Source organism: Meles meles, chromosome 11 (genome assembly GCF_922984935.1).
Source record: "Meles meles chromosome 11, mMelMel3.1 paternal haplotype, whole genome shotgun sequence".
In the NCBI taxonomy this organism is placed as follows: domain Eukaryota; kingdom Metazoa; phylum Chordata; class Mammalia; order Carnivora; family Mustelidae; genus Meles; species Meles meles.
The window spans coordinates 900,383-927,874 of NC_060076.1; the positions used below are offsets into that span (position 1 = coordinate 900,383).

Below are 27,492 nucleotides of genomic sequence, written 5' to 3' on the forward strand. Positions count from 1 at the left end.
ATGCCCGTCACCTCCCCCAGCGGCGAGGGAACCGGCCAGGCACGAGCCACACACGACTCTCCCAGCAGCGCAGCTCGCGACAGTCAATGTGAGGACAGCCTGAAGGTCCATCCACAGACAAATCAACCAAATGTGGTAACTGGAGTGTCCTCCGGCCCTCGGAAGCCAGGAGTCCTGACTCCCGCTCCGAGTCTGGAATTGTCCCCCTCGAGCCAGGCGTGAAGGCCACGCTGTGCCACCAGAGGTGGCGTCCAGAACAGAGTCCCCAGGGACAGAGGCGGTAGAGCTAGCCAGGGGCGGGGCCTGCTGCCTTCTGGGAGGGGACAGGGACTGGAACAGACCTGTCACAGGGCCCGCCTCTAGAGCCCATGCTGCGTCCAGAGGCCCCCAGGCTCCCCACAGCAGCCAGCACTCGGCAAGGGCAGGCGCCGGGTGCCCTCGGCTCCGGGGCAGACCTCCCCCTGCTTCTCCCGGAGCCTGATGGCCACCCTCTGCCCACAGCACTCCTCTAGCAAGCTCTCCAGACCCAGACCCCCGAGCCCCTGCAGGCCAGCTGCCCTGGAGAGCAAGGGACGACTGGCAGGCAGCCTCGCCCGGGCCCTCCTCGGCTCGCCGGCCGCCCCCCAACCCACCTTCCCCTTCTCGAATGGGTTCATATCTTTCTGCTCTTGCCTCCCCCTCCTCCCACTCTGCCCTGTGAACCAAAGCTTTTTCAACCGTCTCATTTTACTGCTCTGTTTTAAGGAAAAGGAAGTAAATCCACTAACGTCCTTGGTTTATCCCAACTGACCTAATGGAAAAGAAAACGCACCCCCCCACACACAAATTCCCAAAGTAAAAATCCAATGTGTTGAAAATAGAGCTTTAAAAACCTCACAAAATACCCAAAAGCATTTTCTCGGGGAGACTTGGCACTTCCTAAGCGGTCAGCGGCACAGTCCACAGGAAGCCATCACCCGGCGCGCACAGCCTGCTTCAGGCTCCCGCGCTACCACGGCGCAGTCACGGTACGGACCGGTCCTGCCGACAGGGGAAACCGAGACCGACAACCCAGGAGCCGGACGGGCGGCCAAGGGTGGGCGGGCCAGTCTCTGGGCTCCGCGGCCCAGCAGGCCTCCGTGCTCCCGGGCCAGGAGCCTGACGGGGGCGGCGTGGGGGGATGGTGACGACCGGCGGGTGCGGCCAACCCGGGCCAGCTCTCTGCGAGGACACTGTGGTCTCATTTGTGGGAACGTGGGACAGAAACTCGTGAGGACGGTGCCCCGGAGAGCAGGGAAGGGCCGGGCAGGACTTTACCTTCCTGCCGCGTCTCTCTGAGCGCGACAGCACGCGTCCTGGGGGGGCTCGCTTCTCTCTCCTCAGAGCTTTTCTGTCACTTTAACTCTCGACACAGAGAAGTGAGTCGGGTCAGGCCAGGTCGCATGTGTCGTGGGCTCTCCTCCAAGACGCCTGGGTCGCCCTCCTCCAAGACGCCTGGGTCGCCCCCGACCGGGCCCTCTGGAGCAGGCAGTCCCGAGAACAAATGAGGGGTCCCGAGCACAGCGCAGATGGCCCCCGTCCCACGCTGCACAGGGCAGAGGCCCCGACCCAGGTCCCGCGGAGGTTCAGGCCTGCACTCAGGGCGCCAGGAGGAGGAAATGCCTGGTGTCAGGACAAGTCCTGGTTCAGGGGAGGCAAATGCAAAAGCGGCTGCTGCCCGCTCTTCCAGCACCAGAGGTCCCTGCGTGGACGGGCGGGGACGCGCGGGCACCTGCTCTCAGGCAGCCCCTGGGGAGGCCTGAGGGGAGAGGAGCCAGCAATGAGCAGAGCTTCAGCAAGGCGCGCAGGAAGGAGCTGTCGTGTTGGACGCCACGGAATCTCTCAGGGACTTGGTGACTTGTGGGGAGGGGCCGCGGGAGGGCAGAGTACCAGGACACCCTGAGATGACCACCACGGAGGCCAGAGGCAGACGAACACCACGGATCAGAGATTTAACAGTTTAATAACGACTTCTCCACAGCCCAAAGGGGCAGCCGATCGATCCTGTCTCGTCACAGGGCCGAGTGTGCGCCCCACACTCGCCACAGGGGCAGCCGACAGGACGCCCTGAGGACACGGAGTGTCCTCCCTGCCCGCTGGCCTGGCCAGGCCTGCACAGCAGGACCTCTCCTCAGAGTAGCGGCCAGGCCCGAGAACGTCCCTTCTCTCCAGACTGAAGGGCGGACACAGTGCCGGCTCCCCTTGCCCTTCAGTTCCCCCTGCCCCGAGCGCCCGCACCGCCGGCCCGCTGCCAGCTCCCGGCAGGCCCGCAGCCCACCCCACGGGGCCTGAGCAGAGCGGCCTCTCCCAGGGCGGCCCCTTCCCAGTGGGACGTGAACGCGGCAGGTGCCCACCGCCAGGCTCAGGCCCTGCGTGGTGGCTCCTAACCGAGCCGCCGGCCCCGCGGTTCCTGACCCCCGACCCGACCCCGGGGAGAGGCGGCTAGAGCCCCGTCAGGTCCACGATGGCTTTGATGAAGATGGCATCATCGCGCACGTAGGAGTTCTTGGCCTCCATCTTGGAGACGGGGCAGAAGAGGGGGCAGCCACTGGCAATGTTCATGTCACTGACTGGCCTCTGGAAAGAGGACGAGGTCACGTCGGGTCTAAAGGCATCAATCACGTGCTCCCGGTTGTTCTGGTCGAGCAGCATTAAGGTTACCTGGAGGAGAGTGGCCGCACAGGGACGACACCCTGAGTCACGCCCCACCCAGCCGCAGCTCCCTGTCCGGGGGATCGGTGCCCATTCCGGCACTTTCCATCCCTCGGGCCCCCGGGTCTGAGGCCGCAGGGGACACTGTGGAGCCGCGCTGGCTGGCGCCTCGCCAGCTCGCAGTCACGTGACAGAGGCTCTCATACGGAAAAGCTCGCAGAGCACCCACTGCCCTCCCGAAGGGACAGCCCCTGTCAGTCAGGAGCCGCAGCTGCCTTGTGCTGCCGCCTCCGCCAGGAAGCCCACGGGGCCGGCCCAGCGCGGCGGAGGGCAAGGACGATGGCGCCGGCACCTTCAATCCCTCCACCAGGAGCCAGCTCTGGGTCTCGAGTGTCCGTAACCCGCACAGGCACGGGCTCTCCTGCTGTACCCATCCTCGGGGACCGACTCCGAGGCAGCGTCTTTAACCGCTGGCCCCGAGGGGCGGGGAAGCCTGGGGGCCGACTGGGCAGGGCCCGAGGGCCCGTCCTGACTACCTCATTGCCCCGCAGGCCCCTGGGACAGCCGCTGGGACAGCCTCACGCACCTTCTGGTTGAAGGGCCAGCGCAGGAGGGCGTCGTGGGGGCCCTTCATCACCACAAAGAAGAGCGACAGGTGTGTCCCGCGCCCGGTGCCGTCTCCATTCAGGTAGATACGCAGACACATCTTGTAGCCGTACCTGCTCGTGTAGAAGGCTGTGGGGAGACGCGCCCGTGACCCCATGCCGAGGGCCCCCGAGAAGCCCACACACGGAGAAAATGCCAGGTCTGGGGGCACGTGAGCACCCTCCGAGTGCACACACTTAGCTCCTCGCGGACACGAGTGCCCCAAAACAAAAACAACCAATTAGGAAAAACCTTTCTAAGAACCCCAAATGCAAGCCCACCATAGCCACGTGTGAACCAGCCGTGAAGCTCGGCGCTGGTCCGACCTGAGCCTGGCCTGGAAGGGGCGACAGTGGGTGACACCTGGGACAAGCTCAAGGGGACGTGGCCAACGCCCAGCAGGGTGCCCGGAGACTCCCAGTAGCGGACCTCCCTGCCTTCCTACTCGAGCCTCCAGGAGCTGGAACCGGCCCTGCTCTAGCTGGGGGGGAGGGGGCTCCAGCTGGGGCGCACGCCTGACCCCCCGCCCTCGGCCCGCTTCTGTCAGAGCTCGGTCCAGAAGAGATTCCTGTCGGCAGGGGTGCCCCCGCTCCTCCGGGAACGCGCTAGCAAGGAGGCGCCTGCCAGAGTCCAGAGCCCAGAGGATGGTGCCTGGACAGACAGCCTGCGCCCCCCCAAATCCCGAGCGTGTGCTCCGTCCGGGAGCGGCGAGGAGATGCGGCAGGAGCACACAGCAGCCCTGCCTATGGGCCGCGCTCCCCATCCCGCCCCAGGCCGCCTGCAGGAGAGGGACCCACACGCTCAGCCCGCAGCTCCGAAGCTGCTGCAGGAGTAACGGGCGTGTCGGAGGGGGTCGGGTCTACGTGGGGGGCCCGGGCAGGTGGGGGCCCGGCGGCCCCACGAAGGGCTGCGGAGCGCCCGCGGCCGGGACAGAGCCCAGGCCCCTGTCCCCCGTACCCGCTCACGGCTCTGTCCTCGACCCAGCGGAGAGGCAGCAGGCGCAGGGAGCCCTCCGCAGGCGGCCCCCCAGCCCCCTCGCCCTCTCGGGGAGGCGCTGGCATCTCAGACAGCAGCAGCTCCGGGGGCAGATTCCGGAGCAGCACCTGGGGAGAAGATGGCAGGCGTGCGGCCGGCCACGGCCTCCTGTCGCTTCCTGGCGAAGTCGGAGATCTTCCAGACGAACACGCCGTCGAAGGTGGTCGCCTCCATCTCATGGACCTTCTGCTCCAGCTCGGCCATCGCCAGGTCCTTCAGACCGATGCTCCTCTCCAGCTGCTGCACCTGGGGGGCACGGGAGCCCTGTGAGGGCGTGTGGCTCCTCGGGCGCCAGCGGGCAGGGCCGTGGGCCTCCATCCCACGCGCCCCTGAGGCCACCTTCGCGGGGAGGTGCCTATGAAAGTGCCCCCCAGCCACCCTCCACCAGCTTCGGGCAGCACGGTGTCCCCCGAGGCTTCACTGGGCTCAGCTTGTCTCGAGTGCGCTCCGTCCCCACAAGACGCCCAACCCCACCTATGCCCAAGGTCAAGAGCTCAGTGCAGGAAACACGCTCGCAGTGCCCAGAGCAACCGCGAGGCCTGTTCCCTGCGGCCACAGGCCAGAGAGACAAGGGCGCCTCGGAGCGACCGCGAGGATGCCCACATCAGGCCCGTCAAGTGAGCAGGGCTCACAAACAGAGGAGGCAAAAGCAGAAAGAACGCTGCGCTAGAAAGCAAGGTGCCGTCCTTGAAATCCCAGCTCAGGCGCCATGATGCCCCGGGACCCGCCCAGACTAGCCCTGAGCGCCCCGGGCCCACACCTTGTTACTCAGGGCCTCGATCCTGTCCTGGTCCAGCTGGTGCTGCCGGCCGCAGGCCTCGGCGGTCATGGCTACCCTCTCCACCTCCCGGTTCAGGACGCAGACGATGTTCTCGAAGGTGGCCGTCTTCCTCTCCAGGGCCTCGCACCGCTGCTGCAGCTCCGCAGCCTTGGGGAGCCCTGCCTCGGGGTACAGCGTGCTGGCTTCCCAGCCCCCCACCTCGCTCTGGCTCAGGAAGTGGCCCCCTGCCCCAGAGAGGGGCTTGGCCTCCAGGAGGCCGCCCAGCAGCATGGCCAAGTGCTCGCGGAGCCAGTGGGCCTCGTGTTGCTGCTGCTTCTCGCTCTCCACCTGCAGACGGAAGCGGGGGGCTCAGCCCTGACCCAGAGCCCTGCGGACGGGCTGCAAGGGGAGGCAGGGCGGGGACACCTCCCCATCGCTCACTTGCCAGCATGTCACCTGTCGCTACCTGGAGTCGTCACCTTCCAAAACACAGACCGTCCTAGCAACTTCCCTGCTCGTATTTGACGGAACAGGGAGGAACACACACGTGTAGGAAGTTGCCCAAGCGGAGAGACCCATGAAGCTAACCTTTCCCAAACTCTTCAATATTCTTTATCGCATGCTTCTGACTTTCTCCTAAACTTCACAACGAATAAAAAATTTTTTTCAGGGGCGCCTGGGTGGCTCATTGGGTTAAAGCCTCTGCCTTCGGCTCAGGTCATGGTCTCAGGGTCCTGGGATCGAGCCCCATGTGGGGCTCTCTGCTCTACAGGGAGCCTGCTTCTCCCTCTCTCTGCCTGCCTCTCTGCCTGCTTGTGATCTCTCTCTTTCTGTCAAATAAATAGATGAAATCTTTTAAAAAATTTAAAAATTAAAAAAAATTTTTTTGAAATTTTATTTATTTGAGAGGGAGAGAAAAAAAGAGAGAGAAGGAGGACGAGAAAGCACAGAGGGAGAAGGAGACTCCCTGCTGAGCAGAGAGCCCGACACGGGGCTCAATCCCAGGACCCTGGGACCATGACCTGAGCTGAAGGCAGAGGCTTCACCAACTAGGTCACCCAGACGCCCCCAACTTTTAAACTGTTACACACTCTCAGGACCGTCTGGGGGCTCCGTTGGTTAAGGTCTGACTCCTAGTTTCGGCTCAGGTCCGATCTCAGGGTTGTGAGATCAAGTCCTGAGTCAGGCTCTGTCTTCAACTCAGAGTCTGCTTGAGGGTCTCTCTCCCGTGGCCCCACCCCACTGGCACAGGCCTGCACATGGCTCTCTCGCAAGTCAATCTTTCACAAAATAAAAATAGGGCGCCGGGGGGCTCCGTCGTTAAGGTCTGCCTGTGGCTCAGGTCACGATCCCAGGGTCCTGGGATCGAGCCCTGCATCGGCTCCCTGCTCAGCGGGGAGTCTGCTTCTCCCTCTCCCACTCCCCCTGCTTGTGTTCCTGCTCTCGCTGTCTCTTTGTCTGTCAAATAAACAAAATATTTTAAAAATAATAAAATAATAAAAATAAGAACGTTACACACTCTCAAAAGATCAAAAGTAGAAAGCAACAAACAAACTCCACGAGACACGGTGCCCAGAGAGCACGTCCCGAGAGGCGCTGGGACAGGCGGTCCCCTGCCGGTCCAGGGGTGGGTGTGGGGGCAGCACGTGCGTAACCCGGGGCTGGGGGCTTGAGGTCAGGGTCGGAGCAACGAGCCCAACGCCACCTTCACCCTCGGGGTACGTCTGGCTCCACTGGCTAGACAGCCTGCGGCTGCCGCACTCTGAGCCCACAAGCCGCCAGCAGCGCCCACGGCGGGGGACCGCCACCTGCACCGCACCACCAAACGCAGAGAACGGTGGGAGGGGCCATCCCTGTGGGCCACACCTGAGACCAGGTGTCCGGGCTCCGGATGACAGCAGCCCTCCGACTACCGCCACGGAAGGACTGCCAGGGCGTCTGTGGGCAGTAGCGTGCCAGCCGTACCCCAGGCCCTCAGAGAGCCAGGGGGCTGCACCTCCCACCCCTGGGGACACAGCAGTCGGGGAAAGAAGGGTAGATGCCACGCAGAAGCCTGAACGAGCTGCACAGAAGCCGACAGGTCAAGGTCCTGGGGTGGGAACAGGTGAGTGTGCGCAAGGTGAGCCAGGCCAGTGACCCACCAGGGCCACATAGGCCACCGAGACAGGGGAGGCAGGTGGGGTCCCGGACCTGTCTGCAGGGAGCACGGACCTCCCGGGTGGACCGGACACGGCACAGGAGACAAGGGGAAGGCCCACAGTGACTGCTGGGCTTTGGCTGGCACCACTGGGCGACACAAACTCATTTTGGGCGGGGGGGGGGACTGGGCTGGGGCGGGGGTTCCCAGGGTGCAGCTGAGGCCTGAGATGCCCACGAGGTCAGGGAGGTACAAGGCCCGGGGCATGTTCAGCAGAGGGAGGTGGTCGGAGGTGGGGCCCTGAGTGAGCACGAGGAAGACAAGGGGACGGAGCAGAGCCCGAGCCAAGGCCGGGACAGCTGAGGGCCGAGGAGGCAGCAGGGAAGTGGGAGGGAGACCAGGAGGCCGGCCCGGAGGCCGAGCAAGGACCGCATTCGGGAAGAGGACGCACGGCACGCTTCTGCGCGGTTCCCTTTCGGGAGACAGGGAGCGGCCACAAGGCCCAGCCCCAGCGGACCCATGGCCAGTGGGACTCACCAACTCGGGGCAGCCGACGACATGGAACCTGCACGGGACCCGGCACTTGCCGCACGCCCGGACGTGGTCCTGGAACTAGAAGGAAGGACACTAAGTGCCTTTCCCCTCCCTGCCTGGCCTCTCCAGTCTCACACTGAACAAAATCTGCCAACCCAGTCGGAGAGCCAAATGTGCATACGTGCACACACGCAAAACACGCACACACACGCACGCAAAACATGCACACGCACGCACACACACGCACGCACGCAGCTTGCGGGCGTCAACAGAGGGAGGTGTGCGGAGGGGTGCGCAGGCTGAGGACCTGCACTGGGGGCCAGTGTCTCCGAACACCCGCAGTGGCCCGGTCCTGTGCTCGGGCCTCAGCGCCGTGTGCTGTCCGAGGCCCCGGGGCCTTGGGAGAAGTCTGACCCCCCGGGAGTCAGACTCCCAGCACTGAGCCCGCGTGGCGCTGGCGCACGACCACACTGCCCGGCAGAGCGGATGGGAGAACCCAGAGAGCGAGCGACTGCACGCGTGCGGGCCACGGAGCCAGCAGCCCCTCCTCTGGCCGAGACGGGGGTGGATGCTGCTCTCCGAGGTGGGCAAGGCCAAGGGGCAGCCACGGGACCCCTTAAGAACGGTCCGTCTGCCTCCATCCTCCAGGGGCCTAGAATGACAATCAGGGCTACGAATGCCAAGTGGAAACAGACAAAACACCGAACTAAGTAAAAGGACAAGGCACTGTGACCCAAGCTACCTGACAGAGTTCTAGAAACAGACAAAAGCAGGACTAGGATTCCCTCCCCACTGCAGGAAACAGGCAGGCGTCCCCAGGGGTCCCCGGTCCCCAGCAGGAGAAATGCAGGTGGGCCATAACCAAAAGGCCCAAGAACCTGTGACTTGAGAACCGCAAACGGAGACTCCCGGGAAGGTCTTTCTCAGCTGTCACAGGGCGAGCCCCGAGGGCGTCACCCCACCCGCTGCTGGGGCCCGGACCTGGCTCTGACCTGTCAGCACGCTTGCCCTGGTTCTCCCTCGGGACCCACACAACCGTTTTACCCACCTACGCGACCATTTGGTCCCGAAGGACAGTCTCAGAGACTGGTAAGCAGAGAGACGAAAGGAGGCGCACCCCCGAGAGCCTGCCTCCTGGACTGCAGCCGCGGGGCCCGACTGCGTGTCCCGCGAGCGCCAGGGAGCCGGAGACCGGCCGCCAGCACACGGTCACTGCTGGCGTGCACGGCGCCGGGGCTGCGTCCGGGGCACCAGCACCAGTGCGCCCCCAGGCTGAGATCAGGTACCAAGACGCCCTGCAGCAGGATGGGCCGCTGACACGGAACCGGACAGAAATCGTGACCGCGACAGCCAGTCCGAGCCCACGACGCGGTCTCTCTTAAAACCGAGCAGCGAGCAGCGCTGGCGTGGCTCAGTGGCTCTGGGTTTCCACTCAGGTCATGACCTTGGGGTCCTGAGCTCAGGCCCCACGTGGTGCTCCCTGATCAGCGTGGAGTCTGCCTGTCCCCCTGCCTCTGCCCCTTAGTCACTCCGCCGGGCGCTCTCTCTCAAGCCAACGAGATGAAAAACAAACAAGAGCGAAGCCCCGCCCCGCCGCTGAAGTGTTCTAGAGGAAAGCGGCACCGGAGGAGGCGCCGGGCCAGGGTCTCGGCATGTGTCATTTCTCTCAGGCTGGGTCCCTTCCACCTCCGTGTGACAACACAGTGGCCCACAGGTGACCCACCGCTCTCACCACAAGCCGACACTTCCCCCTCGGGGCCGGGTCAGAGCCCCCCACCATGGGCACGAGCGCCACCCGCCCCCCAGTCCCCGGGGGGTCGGGGAAGCCACTTACTTTCTCCCGGGAGATCTTCTTCTTGCCGCAGCCGTCGCAAGTCAAGGGAAACTTGGGGCAGACTTCGTGATGCGCCTGGAAGACAGCAGTCGGGGGCCAGGGCGGGCGTGAGGTCACCCGTGCCGTCTCGTGGCCTCGTTCTGGGGCAGCAGCTCTGAGACCCCCCAACAGGGTGGGTCCTGCAGGCGCTCAGAAGCACCGGGGGTCAGAGCCGCCCCTCATCTGGCAGCTCCGGGCCACCACGGGAAGGACAAGCCGGCGATGGCGACTCGGGGAGGACACTGCCTGCCAGTCATCCGGAACCCGGGCCATGGAGGGGGCCAGTGCCTCTCTGGCCCCGAGGAGCAAGGCCGGCAGGATGGGCCACGGCCCTGCGAAGGGCAGGAACGCCTCTGGGAGGCCCCCCACGGCCCCCCGATGCAGTCTGGCCCTCAGGAGGCCTCCCCACAGATGGCTCCAGACGAGGAGACTGAGGAACGCAGCAGGGGACCCGGGGACGCAATCGGCCAACCCTGCAGCCCCCGTTTCAACAAACAGACGGAAAAGAAAAGACAGCCCCAGAGCGCCGTTACAGATGAAAAGACCTTGCAGACACGTCATCGAGAGGCAGTGTGGGGACAGATGCCACAGACGTCACTGAACGTGGGCACCGAGGGAGGCAGGGACGGCAGGGAGTCGCCAGTAAGACTCAGAAAGGACAGCAACACACACGGCTTGCCCGAGACTCAAGAATTTTGAGAGAGAATGACTCAAAGCCTGGGGACCCCGACGCGGCCCGGCGCGTGCGGACACGGACACCGGCGAGGGAGGGGGCGGGGCCTCGCACTGCCGCTGTGTGTGCGCAACCTGCTGCGCTCCAACAGCTTGGAAAACGCGGTCGCCCCCAACCCAGGTCCCCACCCAGAACCTTCTGCCTCCTGGCTGGGAGGGAAGGGCCGGGGGCACGCAGCCGAAGCACCAAACCGGCCACAGCGGCAGAGGGCGCGGCTCAGCGGCGCCGTGACGGCCCCACGGGGCCGGGCACCCTCACCTTCATGTCCGCCCAGCAGCAGGGGGCCCGGCAGTGCCGGCAGCTGAGGCTTCTCTCCGGGCACTCGTGCTCCGAGTGACGCTCCTTCTCCCCAAGGCGAACCAGGCCTTTGCACGCCGGGCACTCGGTCAGCATGAACGGGCAGTGTCCTTCATGGGAGCTCTGGCAACAGAGGCAGCAAAACGTCAGCGGGGCACACAGGGGACCCTGTAGGCCACCATCTCCGGGCCCCACGTGCGTGCGGAGATGGCCACCCTGCTGAGGGCCACTGGGACCTGGGCCGACCCCACGGGTGCCAGATGAGGAGTGCCGCTCCGCGCGCCCCGCCTCATCCACTGCAGAACCCGTGCTCCAGGTCAGCCGCGAGGAGGACGCAAGTCCGGCTGCTGGCACCCCGGCCACGTGATACCCCACGTTCTTCCCTACGGATGCTCCGGAGTGATACCCGGGGACAAGAGGACCACTGTCCAGACAGCGAGAGGGGCCACTGAGGGCAGAGACAGCGTGGGGTAGAGGGAGCAGGAGCAGAGGGAGGGCAGGGCGCTCCATGGGGCGGCGGAGCCCGGGCCCCGGGCGGAGGGCCTAGAGCAGGGCGGGTTCTAAGTGGACAGAAGGCCAGTGGGTGACGAGAGTCGGTGTGCTGGGAGGACAGGCCACACAGCCAGACTGAGCAGAGAAGGACCGGGAGCCCCCAACTCATGCCAAGTCCCTCTCGAACAGCCCGCACAGGCGGCATGGACGGGGAGGGTGTGTGGTGACCGGGGGAGGCCGGGCCTGGCCTGGGGCCCTCCAGCCACCGGCGCCAGGAGGAACGTGCGGCGGCGGTGGAGCGTGGCAGGCGCGGCCCCTCTGGAGCCACAGAGCCAGGCGGGCGGGCGCGGGAACCCGGCTGAACCTCAGCTGCCGGCTTTCCTGAGCCTGAGCGGGACGCCGGGGGAGGAGGCTTGGCGCCAAAGGCGGGGAAGGGCAGCGGCAAGGACCCGAAGCCCGTCCCAGGCCGGCCCTGCAGGGCCCGGAGCCCACGGTCCCGCACAGCCTGCAGGCCGGCCGCACGTCTGCCAGGAAGGGGAACGGCACAGGGTTAGGGGAACGGGGAGCTCCACGTCTGTTAGCCGCTGGGTGACTTTATCGCGGTGGACGGCACACAACCTAAAGCTTACCATCTTAACTAACGGCTTTTAAGGACGCCAAACACATTCACACCGCGGGGCACCATCCCCTCCATCTGTCCGCAGAACGAGGTCATCGTCCCACACTGGACTCCGTCCCACTGAACCCTGTGCCCGGCCCCACCCCGCCCCCTACGCCCTGCGTCTGTGGGTCCGATGCCTCGGTCCTCCAGCGAGTTTCCACTCACACACAGAACTGGTCCTTCTGTGCCGGGATGAGCTCACTCAGCACCACATAGTAAGTTTTAGACAGGACACACTAGGGCACGTTGGGGACAACGAGGAGCCTGCTAGGGAAGGAGGCGAGGTCACTGTGCGAGGAAAGTTCTGGACTGGCCCAGAGCAGGAGAACGCCCTCCACCGTGGGCTCAGCATCTGCACAGAGCTGTGGGCTGGGGCATGCACGGGGCGCGCTGCCCTCCCGAGGGACTGAGTCTTCAGGGCTTCCCCCGCGACCTTGGTCGTGGCGCACTCGAAAGCAGCAGGGAGGGCCTCAGACGTGCTGTTCCCGAGCGGGGAACATGCTGGCCCTGTCTCCAACCCGTGCCACGGGCTTGGCTATTGGGGCAAAAGCCCAGCACTTCCGGAGGGAGCAGAAGCCACGGGTGAACTCCAGGGACACGTCTGGCGGGGCCCACACCTCCTCCCAAGCGCCCATGCCACAAGCTCCCAGAGCAGGCACCCCGCCCTCTGCCCTCCCACGGGGACACACCCCAGACCAAATGCCACGCTCCCAGCAGGCCTCCCTGGTTACCCACCGCAGCCCAACCGAGCACCCCACAGGCTGCCATGCGAGGTCCCCCTGTCGGAAGGCCGCACACCAGGCTGGCCGGCCAGGACACACCACGTCGCACGACGGCCCAGCAGAGGGCCAGCCCCACGCTGTCACCGCAGCCCGGCTCCCTGCCACTCCCTGCCGACGTGGCCTGGCCCCCGTAAGCCACCTGCACGGCAGCAGAGCCCGCCTTCGCCGAACCCCCAGGATCCCCAGGGCTGTGGGAGACAGACGCCACGCCGGCCCCCGCGACCCAACGGTAGGCAGTGTCTGGGCTATGCCAACCTCGTAACAGTCACAACGCACCCGGGAGGAGTCCCAGAAGCGATCGTGGCTCAGGAGACGGAATTCAGTACCCGCAGACAGGCTGCTTGGAGTTAATTAAGGACGCTGAACACACGACGGGACACCTGGGGAGCGCTGCGGGGGCCCCGAGGGAGCACGGAGCGAGCTGGCACCAGCGAGACGGACAACGGGGCCCAGCGCTCTGCTGACTGCCACCCGCAGCGGGTCCAACCTCGGACACCTGCCCGCCTGTCACCCCAGGGCCGCCTCGGAGCAGGCGTGGGGCACCCCGCCCTCACGGGACCGGAGAGAAGCGCACACTCTGGAGAAATCGGTATTTATTCAAGCAGAATTCCAGCTGTCTCCGCGAGCAGCGCTGTGCCGCCTTGGAATCCACCGGGACGTGCGGGGGGACGGGGCACTCCTGCCCTGGCCTCGCCTTTCAACTGTGGCCTCCGGTGACCTGCATCCCTCTCCGGCGCTTCTGCAGAGAGCCTTCCCCTGGCCGGCCGGGCCCTCCCGCGCTGCCGCGACAGGCCCGCGCCCGCTCAGGGCCACCTTTGGCACTTGGCAGGTGCCCCACAGATGTCTCTGCCCCGAACTGGAGGTTTAAGTCACCGCCTTCTTAGAAAATGTCAGACATCGTTGCAAAGAAAAATCTCATTCACAGGCTAACCAGGAATTTCCAAACAGCTCAGCCGCGGCATCAGCATTTCACAATGCCACTGCGGGTTCGAGCCCCGCCAAGGGCAGCCAGGTTGGCTCGGAGTGGAGGGCGGGTGTGCGCAGAGGCCTTGATGTCCCCCAGACCTGTGACATTCGCAGCCAAGGACAGGTTCTGCCGAAGGGCCAGGCCTAGTGGCCCAGAGCAACGCCCGCCCTCCCACATGACCAAACCCACCCTCTCAGGGACTTTCCGGGGCTCTCCCGGCCAGCCAGGGACTTTCCAGCCTACATGCCTGCAGGGCCGTGGCCGAGTCCACAGGCTGGCTGCGGTCCCTGGCCGGAGGCCCATGAAGCCACCACCCGCCCGCACTATGGGCCTGGAGGCAGCAGGAACCAGCCTCTCCGACTGGAAGGTGGGGGTGATCCCACCAGTGCCCAGGGCGTCTCTGGGTCCCTGCAGATGGCAGCGCAGCTCCTCGTGCCCACTGCCTAGGCCCCGCAGAGCCTCCTGCACCCGCCCAAGCCCCAGAGCCTGCTCAGGCTCTCCACCCTCCCAGGAGAGACCCACAAACCCACGGCCCCCTCTCCGGACACCCCCGGGCAGTTGGAGCTGCCTCTTCTGCTGAGCAGAACCTCTGCCTGCGTGACGCAGCCCGGGGGCCTCTGGGTCTCAGTCCTGGGAGTCTGGGAGGCACCAGAAGAGGCGTGGGGGGCCCAGAGCTGCTCCACTTCTAAGACCCAGGTGCCCGCTGGACGGAAAGTGCGTCTCTTAGCCTGACCCCACCAGAGCCTCCTCCCTAGAACATGGCCAAGCTGCTCTTCTGGAAACATACGGTGTACAGCCCGGAGACCAGGAAGTCTGACTGGTCAAGGGAAGGAGGAAAGAGGCGCCTGGGTGGCTCAGTGGGTTAAGCCTCTGCCTTCGGCTCAGGTCATGATCCCAGGGTCCTGGAATCGAGCCCACATCGGGCTCTCTGCTCGGCGGGGAGCCTGCTTCCTCCTCTCTCCCTGCCTGCCTCTCCGTCTACTTGTGATCTCTGTCTGTCAAATAAATAAATAAAATCTTCAAAACAAAACAAAACAAGAGAAGGGAAGCTCCGCACCCGGGCCAGGAGCAGGGAGGGAAAAGCCTGCCAGGAGTGCAGGTCCTACTTCCAGCCCCAACGGACCCTCCGCCACCATGACGACTCAGTGCCCAGTGTCCACCCTCTGACAGGGGCTGTCCCAGGGCCTGGGGCAGGAGCGTGCCTGAGCTTCGGAGAGCCAGGGATCCAACAGCCCATCCAGCCTCGCCAACAGGCTGCCCACTGCGAGAGGCCAACCCGCCATTCTCCACGACTGCTGGCCTCCCGCCTGATGGCCACCCTGTCCCCTCCCACCTCTCCGGGTTTCGCTGCTCTGTGGCCCTCACAGGAGTGGCTCCCACAGGGCCGAGCCTCTAGGACGGGCTCCCTTCACTGAGCACAGTGGCCTCCGAGTCCACCCATGTCAGGATTTCCCTCCCCCCTTTGTATGGCCGAATCCTGGTCCACGCGTGCCCAGACTGCATACGGTCCGTCTCCTCCTCAGGCGGAGGACACCCGGCTGCCATGCCGTCTGCGTACAGGCGACCGTCGGGGCCGCGCTAGTTACGAAGCGGGACAGCCACACGAGCGAGCCACGGCGGCTACGCCGGTCTGCCCGCCAGCTGCCACTCACGCCGACGCGGGGACGCGAGCCAGCCCTGCCCGCTGACGCAGGCACACCAGCCGCTGCCCTGTCACTGGCCAGGGCCTCTCTGCGGCCACAGACCGAACATGCAGGATCCTCCTGCCACTCCCAATGTCCACGCGATTCTAAGTAAGAAAGCCCTTGTCTGAAGACACCCAGAAAGGTCCCACCAAGCGAAAAAGCTCCTTTCCTGCATGCTCCGGGAGACGTGGCCATGGTGCCCACGGAGCCAGCACGACATCTGCCACACGCTGTCCCCTTGCGGCCACCCCGCCATGGCATCCCTCCGAGCGGACAACTGAGCCCGGCCACGAAAATCTTCCCCCGAGGCACGACCGCCGTGAGTCCCCGCGTTTGGACGGCGAGCAGCCATGGGCTCCCCGGCGGGCCGGTGCAGGCCCCGCGCGACTGCTCCGGGCCCGGAGGCCGGGCCAGCGCAGGGGCCACCTACCTCGTACTCTTTAAGGGTCCCCTTCCAGGTGCAGCCGTCACTGGGACAGACGGCCGGCAGGCTCTCCACCTCCCTGCGCGCAGCGTTGTCTGGGAAAGCCTGAGGGAAGCGTCCGAGGGTCAGGCCTCCTCCTCCCAGCTGCCCGCCGCCCACCCCACCGCCGACCCTGCCACCGAGACCGCGAGGCTTCCAGACCGAGGCCCAGGCCTGAGCCGCCTCTGGTGTGGCCGCTCCCGGCTCTGTGACCGTGGCTGGGAGGGCCGCATCCCAGCGGTTCCGGCACCACGCGGCCAGGCCTCGGGGGTGTTAGAAAAACACCAGAACGTTTTCTGTTCACTTTGATGTTTTTTGCTTGAAAACTTTTCACTTACCGAACCGCTTTCCAAAATAGAGACGCCTTCCTCATATATGCCCTCGTGAACGCAGGCGGCGCAGTTCTGAGGCCCGGAGCTAGCGAGGGAAGGGCAAGGCCGGCGGTCACCCCAGATGCGGAGGGCGCGGGCGCCTCAGGCCAAGCACCCGCCCCCGCTGCACTCTGCGCCCTCCGGCCCGGCCCTCGCCCCTCGCGAGCAGGCACGCAGGCCCCCCGCGCTGAAGATCTCTGAGCTGGGGGGTGACCCCAACCCTCTGACGGTGAGACCGCCTCCCCTGCAAACACAGGGGCTCTCTGCGGCCCACCCGTGGGGCCGGGCACCGGGGATGAGGCGCTGGCTGCCCGCGCCCACCCCCGCGTCCACGGGCCACTCAGAGCGGCCGCCGGGGGCTGCTGCGTACGTGTCCATCCCCGGAGCGGCGCACCCCATGCAAACGCCCTGAGCCGACCACGGGACTGTGAGCGGTCCTGCGCCCACGCGACCAACAGCAGGAGCGGGAGGCGGACGGGAACGGTGTTTATGTCTCCCCGCGTCCGCAGTGCCCGTCCCGTGCCGCCCCGCCTCCTGGCTCCTGACTTCCCGCCGTCGGAGCCCGCGCCTCTGCCCTCAGGGTCAGCCCCGAGCACAGGTGCGGCGCAGCCACCCGGTACCTGAGGATGCTGCTCAGACAGGAGCAGCAGTAACGGTGGCCGCACTGTGCCTGGAAAGGCCTGCGCAGCACGTTCCTGCAGGCCGAGCACAGGTACTTGTCCTCTGGCTTGGTCCCCAGGAGGGTCTTGGAGAAGCCGGGCTGCGACAGATCTAGGGAGCCGGGAGGGGTCGCGCTGGCCGCAGCCATGAGAGCCGCGCACCGCCGCGCCCTACGGAAGAATAGAGAGCAGGTCACGGGGGTCCTCGGACGGGCCCCAACTGCGGGGAAACAGCCCCTGCCCGGAGGACGGAGGAGCGGCACGCCCGCACTCTGCCGAACCGGGACACCGCCCAGCCCAACCCAGCACTCACGGGGGCCGAGGCTCAGCGGCGCCGCAGGCCAGCAACAGCACGCCCACCTGGAGCCTCCAGACCCGCCGGCCGCCCTCAAGGTCACCCGGCCCACTCTGCTGTGACCCAAGGGCAGAGCGCGTGCCAGATGCCACCTTCCCGCCAACACCGGCCATCCGTAGTCCCTGATGCCTGTGCCTTCCTGACTAGCCCAAGCTTCCCACAGTCGGCGGACAGGAAATTCTGACCTGCCCGTGCTCGGTCCGAGGCAGCAGCCAGGAGGCCGCCACCCCAGACGTCGGCCTCTCCAATGTCACCCCCGCGAGGAGGCACGCAGCCCGCCTGGCACCATGCTCTGCTCTCCGGCCACCGTCACCACGGTCCCTCTCACTTGGGAGCTGCCCTGTGCTATCCCCCAGGCCTTGGCAAGGCCGCTGGGGCAAAGCAAGCAGGACGCACAAGCTGGACGGGGGACAGGCTTCCATGGCCTTCTGAGACCTTGCATGGGACACACTGTTCAACGTCCAGTATTTCAAAATCAACTGGCCCCGCCAACCCTGAGAAAAGGACAAGGACCCAGCAACCCGAGCACGAATCAGTGTTCACTCCGAGCTGCCCAGCCCCTCCGCCAACGCTCCAAACAGCTTCCTTCCCCAACTGCCCCTGGAAACACACCCCCGTGTCTTCCCCGCATGTGCACGGGGAGCACACCGACTTTCAAACCAGGACTTTCTGAAAAGACAGGCCTCTTTCCTACGCCGGTAGGGCTGTCCTCGTGGCCCTGAGCTGTCTGGCCAGCACAGGAAGCCCCGACAGTGTCTCCCTGTCCCCGTCTACGGGCAAACCCTCTCCAACGAAGGCCTCTGGATCTGTGAGGCCTGCCCGGGCTGGCAAGCCAGAGCACACAGGTTCTACTGTGTAACCCGCCTTTACTCCTCCAACCACTGGACAGACGGGGCGGTGGTGCCCACGGCTGCTCAGCAGGACGGCAAGAGCCCCTCTCGCTGGTCACACACCATCAGCACGTGTGGGCGTGTCTGGGCCCCCGCACCATCCACCAGTCCCTTTGACGACTGGGGGATGTCATTCTCTCCAGCCGTCAGGACACAGACGCGTAGGCACTAGAAGGGACCGGCAATAGGCCCTCTGGTGGAAAAGCTAACCCAAGAGCCTGAGAGCTCACGGACACACGCACGGTGCTGGCCAGGAAGACCGAGGTGGGAGGACGTCCTCAGCCCACAGTCTTCAAGGCCACGTTTGTGCGACAAGCACTGACCGAACAAAGGACCCGTCCACGTGCGCTCACTCTCAGGGAGACATCCTGCGCGTCCCGCCTTTCTGTGGGGCCCGCTACGAAACCGATTTCACGACCCATCAATGATCTGACGGTCACTGCTCTATGGTCTCCATCAGACGGAGACGTTTACCTTTACGTAACACCAACCACAGCGACAAGCCACACGCTTCACGCCTGTTTCACGTTCGACTCGCTAAGCGAAACAGAACACACGAGAAGCACTCCACACTCACAGCCGTGTTTCACATGGACGGGAAAAATAGGGGAGAAACAAACCCCATTGTGACAGGGTACAAGGGCCACGGTGACACTTTTCTCTCTTTAAAACCGCACGGAACCGCCTCCCTCAGCGCCCGGGAGTCGCGGCGTCACCCTTCGCGTCGGCGTTCCACCTGCTGCAAGCCGGGCCCAGCTTTCTGGCCGACTGAACTCGCGGCACTAGCCCACCGATGGACTCCCGGTAGCTCTAGAAGAACCACACGAACGGCCTCTCTTTCCGAGTGACGAGGAAGGTAAAAGGCCACGACACGCAGCCAGGCCTCCACGACCTCGCCAACACGGCCGCTCAGCGGGCACGGCTGGTGGCCGCAGCTGCGCTCCTGCTCTGAACGTGGAGAAGCGGCGCTGGAGAGCCCGAGGCGCCCGGCCACACCTCGCACTGGCCCAGGGGTCCCAGCGCCGCCCACGCGGTGCCTGCGGGGTTCCCAGCTTCCGTCCCTAAACGTGTTGTTCAAATCTCATTTGCAAACACATGTGAACTTTAGAGAACGGCGACGAAAGACATCGTGAAAACTCAAAGCCTTGTTCCGAGATGTGACACTATGAGGACGCCTGGGTGGCTCAGTCGTTGGGCGTCTGCCTTCGGCTCAGGTCATGATCCCAGGGTCCTGGGATCGAGTCCCACGTCAGGCTCCTGCTCTCCCCCTGCCTGCTGCTTCCCTGCCTGTGCTCTCTCTGACAAACATTAAACAAAGGAACCCTTCGAAGGCCGCCACCCTCCTGAGCCCCACTGCTGCGCGGCGACGCCGCCTCAGCCCCCAGAAGACGACTTCCCAGTCTCTGACCCTGAACCTCGGAAGGTCTAGGTGGTCTGCGCACGCCCACCCATCTGAACTGACACCGGCCCGGGGGCCTCCCTGGAGGAGCGACACAGGCGCCCGGGCTGGGGGCAGGCCAGCCAGCCACTGCGAGCCGGAGTCCGCACACCGCAGCCTAGAACCGAACGCCCTACTGGTCCCATCAAGCTTCCAAATCCTCTTCCGGGGAAGTCGGCGAAGAGCGAGAACTACCCCCGTTTGCAGCGACTCGCGGGCACACGGGAACAAGCGCTCCGACTCTGCCTGCCCGTGGTTTCACACTTACTCATGCCCCCAAATCGGGCTTTAGACACAAATGCACCAAGTTCCTACAACGAACAGATTTGTGTTTTGTTAAAAGGGCATTTCTAGGGGTGCCTGGGTGGTTCAGTGGGTTAAAGCCTCTGCCTTCGGCTCAGGTCATGATCCCAGGGTCCTGGGATCGAGCCCCACATCGGGCTCTCTGCTCAGCAGGGAGCCTGCTTCCTCCTCTCTCTCTGCCTGCCTCTCTGCCTACTTGTGATCGCTATCAAATAAATAAATAAAATCTTTAAAAAAAGAGAAAAAGAGCACTTCTACCAGACACGAAACAGTACTTCCGAACGGTTCCAGCTACCGGAAGCTTGACCCTGGGACAGCAGAAGCCGGGGGCGATCCCCTCGGGCGGCCTGGGGCTCTAACGTGCCAGATACTCCCTCCTCTTCCCTGTTCCTGGCGCAGAGCTCCTAAAACCCCTGGGATTTCCGGAGCCACAGGGACAGGGGGGCCTCTCTGTTCTTCATAAGCTCCTTGTACACGCGCCCCCACCCAAGGCCAGGGATGGGGGAGGGGCTGGAGCCTGACCTCATCACCAAGGACCAATAATTTAATCAATCCTGCTCCTGTGACAGAGCCCCCCGAACGCCCCGAAGAGTGAGGCTCAGAGCTCCAGACTGGGGACGTCAAAGTGCTGAGAAGCGGTGTGCTGGAGGGCACGGAAGCTCGCGTCCCTGCCCCGTACCTCGTCCTGTGCGCCTCTCCCATCTGTGATTTCCTGGGATCCGTGTTTGCAGGAGTTCCCTGAGCCACTCCAGAAACCACTGAGCCCACGGACAGGGTCCCAGGAACCACATATTTGGTGTCAGAAGGACCATGAGGAGAGAAACAGCCGTTTTCCATTCAGGGGGTCACTGCCTCCATGGACCAAGAGGGAGCCTCTCGGGGCGCCGGAGATGCCCGTACACACGGGTGAGCGCGCACCTCGCCGTGCCCTTAGGGCTCACACATTTTGTTGCACATGTACCTCCGCTTCAAAAAAAAATTTCAAAAAGATGGAATTTCTATTCCCAAAGAGTCAAAAAGGGCCTTAAGTCCCTAATAAATCCCTAATCCTCTCCAAAACAACCTTGTCTCGTAATATTGAAAATGGCAGAGCAACCTGAAAACCAGGTTCTGACCTGGAAGAAGCCCCCCGGAGAGTGGGGGGCATCCAGCCCCTGGACAAGCTCAGGTCCTGCCTCGGTGCGGAGCACAAGGACCCAGGGAAAGGGGCGTCCCTGCGAGAAATCGCCGGCTGAGCTGGAGGCCACAGGGCACCTGGCCCCACCGTCCCAGCCTGGGGCATGAGCACAGGGCAGTGGCGCGGGTCCCCGAAGGACTGGCTGTCTCCTTCCGACAACCAGGCGCCACCCAAACTCGTACAGATGAGACACCGGGGTGCCTGGCTGCCAGGTGAGAAGGGGGGCATCACCATGCCACCAACAGACACAAGGGTCCAACCCTCAGCCGGTGGGTGACACCCCGAATGCCAGGGACCGAGCTCTCCAAGTTCACGTCCCCACTGACAGCTCTGTTTTGTACGACACCAAGATTCCACGTCCCACTTCACCTGCTTGCACGCAGGTCCGAGGCCGGCCAGGAAGCCCGCCGAGGCAGTACTCGAGCTCCCATCAGCATGCAGGGGAAGCCCAAGACCCTCCCCCCCCAGACTGGAAATCCACTGTAAAATTATAAGTTTCTACTGAAGTTCATCTTTTTCCAGGCTCAGCGTACTGCCAGAGAGCAGCCTGGTACCAACTTCACGGCCAACACCTGCTCCTACTACAGCATCGGCACCACGAGCCAACGCCCTGCGGGCGCTTCTGGTCCAGGCACGGGCTCACGCGTCTTCACGCCATCGCCACACGGAAGCTCAGCGTCTCTGATTCAACACTGGGGCTCTTAGCAGGGACAGGGTGCTCCGTCAGTCATGGTGCAGCGACTCTCAGTCCTCCTGGCCCAGGTGACTGCCCTGCGCCCCTGCCCCTCCCCTGGACCTCTAGGTGCCACTGCCCTCACTTCCCCCTGCCCCCGCAACAGCTGGGCCCCCATCTCAGCCCAAGAAGCGCCCCCCCCTTCGGCTGCTGCAGCCACATTCTCCGAGACCTTTCTCTCTCACCCACCCGCCGTGAGCGTGTTAGTAAATCCTGCAGCCCCCCCAACCCGCAAACACCCGGGATCGGAGCACGCTGCCACGGCCAGACCCCGGCCCCACCCCCGTGACCGGCGCTCCTGGCAGCCAGAGGGGCCTGCCCCGTGGTTCTGCCCACCACCCTGCCAGTCCGAGGGCTCTGCTTCCTCAACAAGGCCTTCCCTCTCAGCAGTCAGGAAACTGCACTGCACAGACCGGTCTCTTCTAGAATGTAAGCTAAGCACCAGCAGGTAGGGAACGGGAGGGCAGGAGGGGGGACCCAGGCCATGGCTCCCAGACTCCCCGCGCCTCCATGGACTCCTCTGCCCATTAGTCCCGCCTTCATCCACACCAGTCCAAATGGGGCACCTCGATCCCACACGAGCCAGCCCTTCTGAGGCACCCCCTATTGTACCCCCCACCCCCAGTCCTGCTGAGTACTCGCCTTCCTAAGCCACAACCAGGTCACGAGACCCCAGCGCCACTGCCCCCAGGGCCCCACCGGGAATGTGCCCTCAAGCCTGTTCCTGCGCAGACCCTGGACGGTTTCCGCGGAGTCTGCCTCTTGCATGCCCCTCCTGGGCTCAGACCCGGTGGGAGACTATGGTGAGACCGTGACATGTCCTCCCTGTGGACACAAGGGCCAGGCCCTTGAGAGAGTCGTCCTCACTCCTCTCCATGAGGGAGCAGGCCCAGTGCACGGAGAGCGGCGCCCCAAGCACAGGCCTGGACCCCAGCACACAGTGAAGACAGGCGTGCACCCCGCTCCTGGCGTCACGTGTGCAGTCCGCGGGTGACTTTTCCCAGATTTTCTCCTCCGGACCTTCTTGCCCTTGTCTCTCCACATGCGTGGCTCCTGCTCGTGTACCGACAACGCTGGCGGGAGGGCGGGCAGGCTGGAATTTCCCACAGATCCGACTCTCAAAACACGAAGGGAAAAAGCCCTCATCTTCCTGGAGACAACGCCTTCTCCCGGAACAAGCGACCGCCGCTGAGTCCTGCGCTCTAGTCCCCAAAGTGCAAGCCCTGCTGCAGCCCAGCCCTCCAGGTCCCCGAAGAAACAGCGCCTGCACTTCCCTCCTGGAAGTCTAAAACCCGCTCGAGAGAGAACCCCCAGCTGAAAGCCCCCTCCGCTCGGAGGCCCCCACGAGGCAGCCTACAGGGCCGTGCGGCAGCGAGGCCCACACACGGCCTTCACTCTGTCCATCCCACCGCGCCGGCCTTCACAGGTTCCTGCCCTGCGCCATGCCTGGTGCTGAGGACACTGAGGCAGGGGCGGGCTGGGACCACACCGCACAGTGTGGCCACAGGACGCAGAGACCTGCGACACCGCAGGCACCAGAAGGGTTCACGGTGCAGACCAGGCATGTTGGGAAGCACCTGCAGCCAAAAGGGCTAGACCAGGAGCGCCCCGGGGCGGGGGGGTGCGGACTCCTGCTTTGACTCAGGTCACCATCTGAGGGTCGCGAGATCGACTGAGCCCTGTGTCAGGCTCTGACGGCCGGGAGTCTGCTGGAGACTCTCCTTCCGCCCTGCCCCACCCCTGCTCCACATGGTCCCTCCGTCTCTCAAATAAATAAACATTACAAAAAAAAACCGGCCTGCACAGAGCCCCTAAGTGCCAGTGCGCACCATCAGGAGCCTGGGCCTCAGGGGCTGGGCTTTATTCTGGGAACCCAGCACCCACGGAGAGGGCGGCCCAGATGCGTGGAGCGGAGAAGCCGCCGCCAGAAGCAGTGAGGGCCTCTGGGGCTTGCGACGGGCTGAAGCGAAGCCGTGCTGCACTCACGGGGCCACCACCGCGAGGCCGGTTGAGACGGCACCTAACCCCCACCGAGCCGACAGGGGCCGGCCCACCCAGCCCTCGGTGGGCTGCCGGGCTCTGGCTCTCCCCTGCCATGGACGCCTGAACCGGCTGCTCCAAGTCACCCCGCGGCAGGATCTGGACGCCAGTGCCCAAAGCCATCTCCGCGTCCTCACCACCCGCCTCCGGACGCTCACCTGGCTCCTGCCAACACGCGGGACACCCCACCTGCACTGACGGACAGCGGGATGCCTCGGGGCTGGGACAGCTGGGACGGGGCGGGACGAGCCCGGCCGTCGCAGGTGATCCCGAGCCACAGGGGCGCACAGCTCTCTCACCGCCCAGGGCCCTGAGGGAACTCGCTCTCCCTCCCTGCGTTCCTCACCCCGGTCCGCCCCTCCGGATGCCGGCGGTCAGGACTCGGGCACGACACGCACGACCTCGGAACACGGTCCAAGCGCTCCCTGCTCCCCGCGGGCTGCGGTGCCGTCGGAGGGCGCGAACACACCGGCGCTCGGAGGCACTCCGGCCGGAGGACGAAAGACGAGCCGCTCGCCGACGCCCCCGCGCCCCGCTCGCGCCCAGCCTGCGGGTGCTCGAGGGTCCAGGGCAGCGCCACGGACCCAGAGGGGCCGTCATGCCCCGCAGGAGCTGGGTAGGGGCGGGGCAGCCGAGGAGCAGAGAAGGGCGAGGGCGCGCGGGGGCGGGAACCGGGAGGCCGGGCGCGCCCCGCGAGCGCAGGGCCGGGTCCCTGCCCCAGGTCAGCAGCCCCGCCGGGGGCCGGGTCAGGGGCGCGGGGCGCACGGGCCGGCCGGCGGCCTCCGGGCGGCCGCGCCAGGCGGCGGGGGGCGTGCGGCGCGCTGCCCCCGGGCCGCGACCCCCCGCGCACCCCGGCCGGAGCCGCCGTGGACGCCCGCGGGCGTTCGCGAACTTTCCTGCGCCCGCGGCGCTGCGACTTTCGGTTTCCGGGCGGCGCGGCTCCGAGAAACCCCCTCGGGCCCGCGGGGCGGCGACCCTGCGCGCCCGCCCCGACTCTCCGGCGCCGCGCGCGCGCGCCGCCCCGGCCCCGCCGCCCCCGCGACCCGCCGCCCCCGCGACCCGCGACCCGGGACCCGCGACCCGCGACCCCCGACCCCTACAGCGCCACTCACCAACGGTCGCCGCGCGCCCGGAACTGCGCGCCCGCCCAGCTGCCGCCGCCGCTGCGGACCCGCCCCCCGCGCCCGCCTGACTGACGGGCGCGGGGGCCTACCGGGAGCGCCCAGCGAGCCGCAGCAGGCGCCGATTGGCCAGGTCTCGCCCCCGCCCTCCGCCTCGGCCCGCCCACCCGACGGACTGACGCCAGACCCTATCAGGAGCGCGCCGGAGGCCGCAGCGGGCGCCGATTGGCTGGAGTCGACGCGACGGGAGCGCTTAAGTCGAGCCCCGGCTCAGTCCGCGCAGTCGTCGGGCTCCTGCGCGCGGCCGTCTGCGGTCCTCGTGCGGTCCTCGCGGTCCTCGTGCGGCGGGAAGCGGGGCTCCTGCGGGGAGCGGGCCTCCTGCCGGCAGCCCTAGTGGGCGCCTCCGCTCCCGAGAGCCTGGCCCGTGGGCGCCGCGGCAGTGCCTGCCCCTCCCCGGAGCGCGGCCCAGCGCAGGCCCCAGCGGGCGTTAGGGGTCGCGGAAGTCCGCGGAGTCCCCGCGCTCGGACGCAGCCCGACGGACCGCGGCTCCCCTGCCCCGAAGTCACGCCGGGACGTTCAAATGCCGCGGAACTGCACCTTCTAACGTGGTTTTAAGTGGGGGGTTACTTGTGCGAATCTTTCCACCAAACGAAGCCGAAAACGCACGACCCAGCGCCCGCAGACCCACGAACCGTGACGGGTCCGAGCGCGGACCCCGTCTCCGCCCCTGCGTGTGTGACCCGCGGCCAGGCTGCTCCGGACCTGCCAGAGGAGACCATCTGCCCCTGAGCACGGTTCTGCTGAGCACCTAAGAGAATCCCGTCTCAGCTCGTACCAGGGCTCGCGGGGGGCAGCTGCTCCCTGCGTTCCTTTTCTTAAAGATTTTTATTTATTTGACAGACAGAGATCACAAGTAGGCGGAGAGCCTGGCAGAGAGAGGAGGAAGCAGGCTCCCCGCGGAGCAGAGAGCCCGATGCGGGGCTCCATCCCAGGACCCTGAGATCATGACCTGAGCTGAGGGCAGAGGCTTTAACCCACTGAGCCACCCAGGCGCCCGGAGGGGAGAGTCTTTACCCCAAGTCACCCGGCACGTTGGGCACCCCCAGTGTGAGGGGATCCTCTGAGCAACGGGAACACTTGGGGAGGGAACAAATGTAAGAACAGGAGTGCCAGGGTGACTCGGTGGTTGAGCGTCTGCCTTCGGCTCGGGTCAGGATCCCAGGGTCCCGGGATGGAGCCCCACCGCGGGCTCTCTGCCTCTCTGCTCGGCGGGGAGTCTGCTTCTCCCTCTCCCTACCACTCCACCTGCTTGTGCCCCCCCAATCCAATAAATAAATTCTTTAAAACAAAATAAACCCAAAAAAGAGGCAGGCTTTGCCGTGTTGTGATGTAAGGGCTCTGCGCTTGGTCCACAAGTGCTGACATGGTGCGTCAACACTACTCGGTCTGGAGTCTGAACGCCCCTTTCCAGACCACGTCCTCAGACTCACCCAATAGGCCGCCCTGCCTCTGTCTGAACTCGGGCGGCGGCTCCACAAACTTCGGGGCTGAGTTTGCCACAAGCACCTCCCCAGACCGACTTACAGGTTCCGTGAGGTTTCATCCAAATCCCGTAACTAACTGAGCTCCTCCCAGCATCTGGGACGCCAAGGCTGTCCCGGGAACCCACCCGCAGCTGGGAAGGAAATGGTTCTTGTTACGAAGAGGAGGTTCTCCAGCAGCAGCGTCCCTCCCCGCCCCTTCCTTCAGGGCAAAATCAGGAAGCCGTCGCCTACCTTCTGCGGTGGCTCCCAGAAAGTGTCAGACCCTGCTCTTCCAGGATCGGGGACCGTGTGGCCACCTCGGCCTGGCCCCGAGTCCAGAAGAAATTTCTCTGGCAAAGTTCCGGCCTCCTGGTCCGGCTGCCGCTTGTAGACCTCAGCGCCTGCAGGGCTGGGCGGATCTTAAAGGACCTGCCAGTGGTTTCAGCAGGAAAATTGCTCTTTGACTTTGCTGTTTCCAAGGATTTTCACACACACACATGTTAAAAAATTGGATTCTGACGGCAGGCCTCTGAGGCACGCAGAGCTGATAACGGGAGAGGACGCCCCAGCCTAGCCCAGACTGGGAAGTGGCGCACCCGCCCCCACGCCCGCTCAGCCAGGGTGACACCTCGGTCCTGGCTGGCTGGAAAGCGGTGACTCACTCTGATCGTCAGGCAGCTCAGGGGATTCCCACTCAGGTTCCTTCCTGCCAAAAAGAAAGCAAAACTCCACCCAAGGCAGCTGCAGTGGGAGGGCCTGGGGAGGGCCTGGGGCAGCCCCAGCAGACTGGGAGCGCCCACCTCGTGCTCCCACTGCCCCCTGAAGGCTGGGGTCCAGAGGCAACAGAGGGCCGCTATCCTGGGCCTCAGTGCCCCCCGCTCCGAGAGAGGCATGGACCTGGCTGCACGTTGGGGTCCACACTGTGGCGGACACCGGGCCTGCGGCCTCCCACACCAGCTCTGCCTCAGGCCCGATGGCTCTCGAGGGCCGGCAGTCCGCCCCCACCCCCTCTGTTTCCCCTTCCCAGAGGGTCACCTGTGCCCCAGCGAGGCTTCCCAGTGCCTGCTGCCCCTCCTCTCCCACCAGGGCATGGCCACCCCGTTCAGAGGCCTCTCCTCTTATCCCGCAGGCAGCCGCTGGCACACAGC

The 27,492-nt window shown here is 65.3% G+C and overlaps 1 protein-coding gene across 4 annotated transcripts; it reads right to left on the reverse strand.

The window, feature by feature from the left end:
- Nucleotides 1-1,962: 1,962 nt before the first annotated feature.
- Nucleotides 1,963-26,937, reverse strand: TRAF2 (TNF receptor associated factor 2). 4 transcript variants are annotated; one of them, XM_046022881.1, is made up of 12 exons: nt 26,597-26,937; nt 26,312-26,496; nt 16,726-16,935; nt 16,073-16,151; nt 15,702-15,800; nt 10,646-10,807; nt 9,616-9,690; nt 7,785-7,859; nt 5,111-5,458; nt 4,419-4,596; nt 3,257-3,405; nt 1,963-2,679 (listed from the first exon to the last, which is right to left on the reverse strand). In XM_046022881.1, the coding sequence occupies exons 2-12, from the start codon at nt 26,422-26,424 to the stop codon at nt 2,461-2,463; spliced, it is 1,707 nt and encodes a 568-aa protein (XP_045878837.1). In that variant the 5' UTR covers nt 26,425-26,496; nt 26,597-26,937; the 3' UTR covers nt 1,963-2,460. The 4 variants fall into 4 exon arrangements, with proteins under 4 accessions (XP_045878837.1, XP_045878838.1, XP_045878839.1 ...); XM_046022882.1 differs by lacking the exon at nt 26,312-26,496; XM_046022883.1 differs by lacking the exons at nt 26,312-26,496; nt 26,597-26,937 and adding an exon at nt 24,813-24,894.
- Between the last annotated feature and the right edge of the window lie 555 nt (nt 26,938-27,492).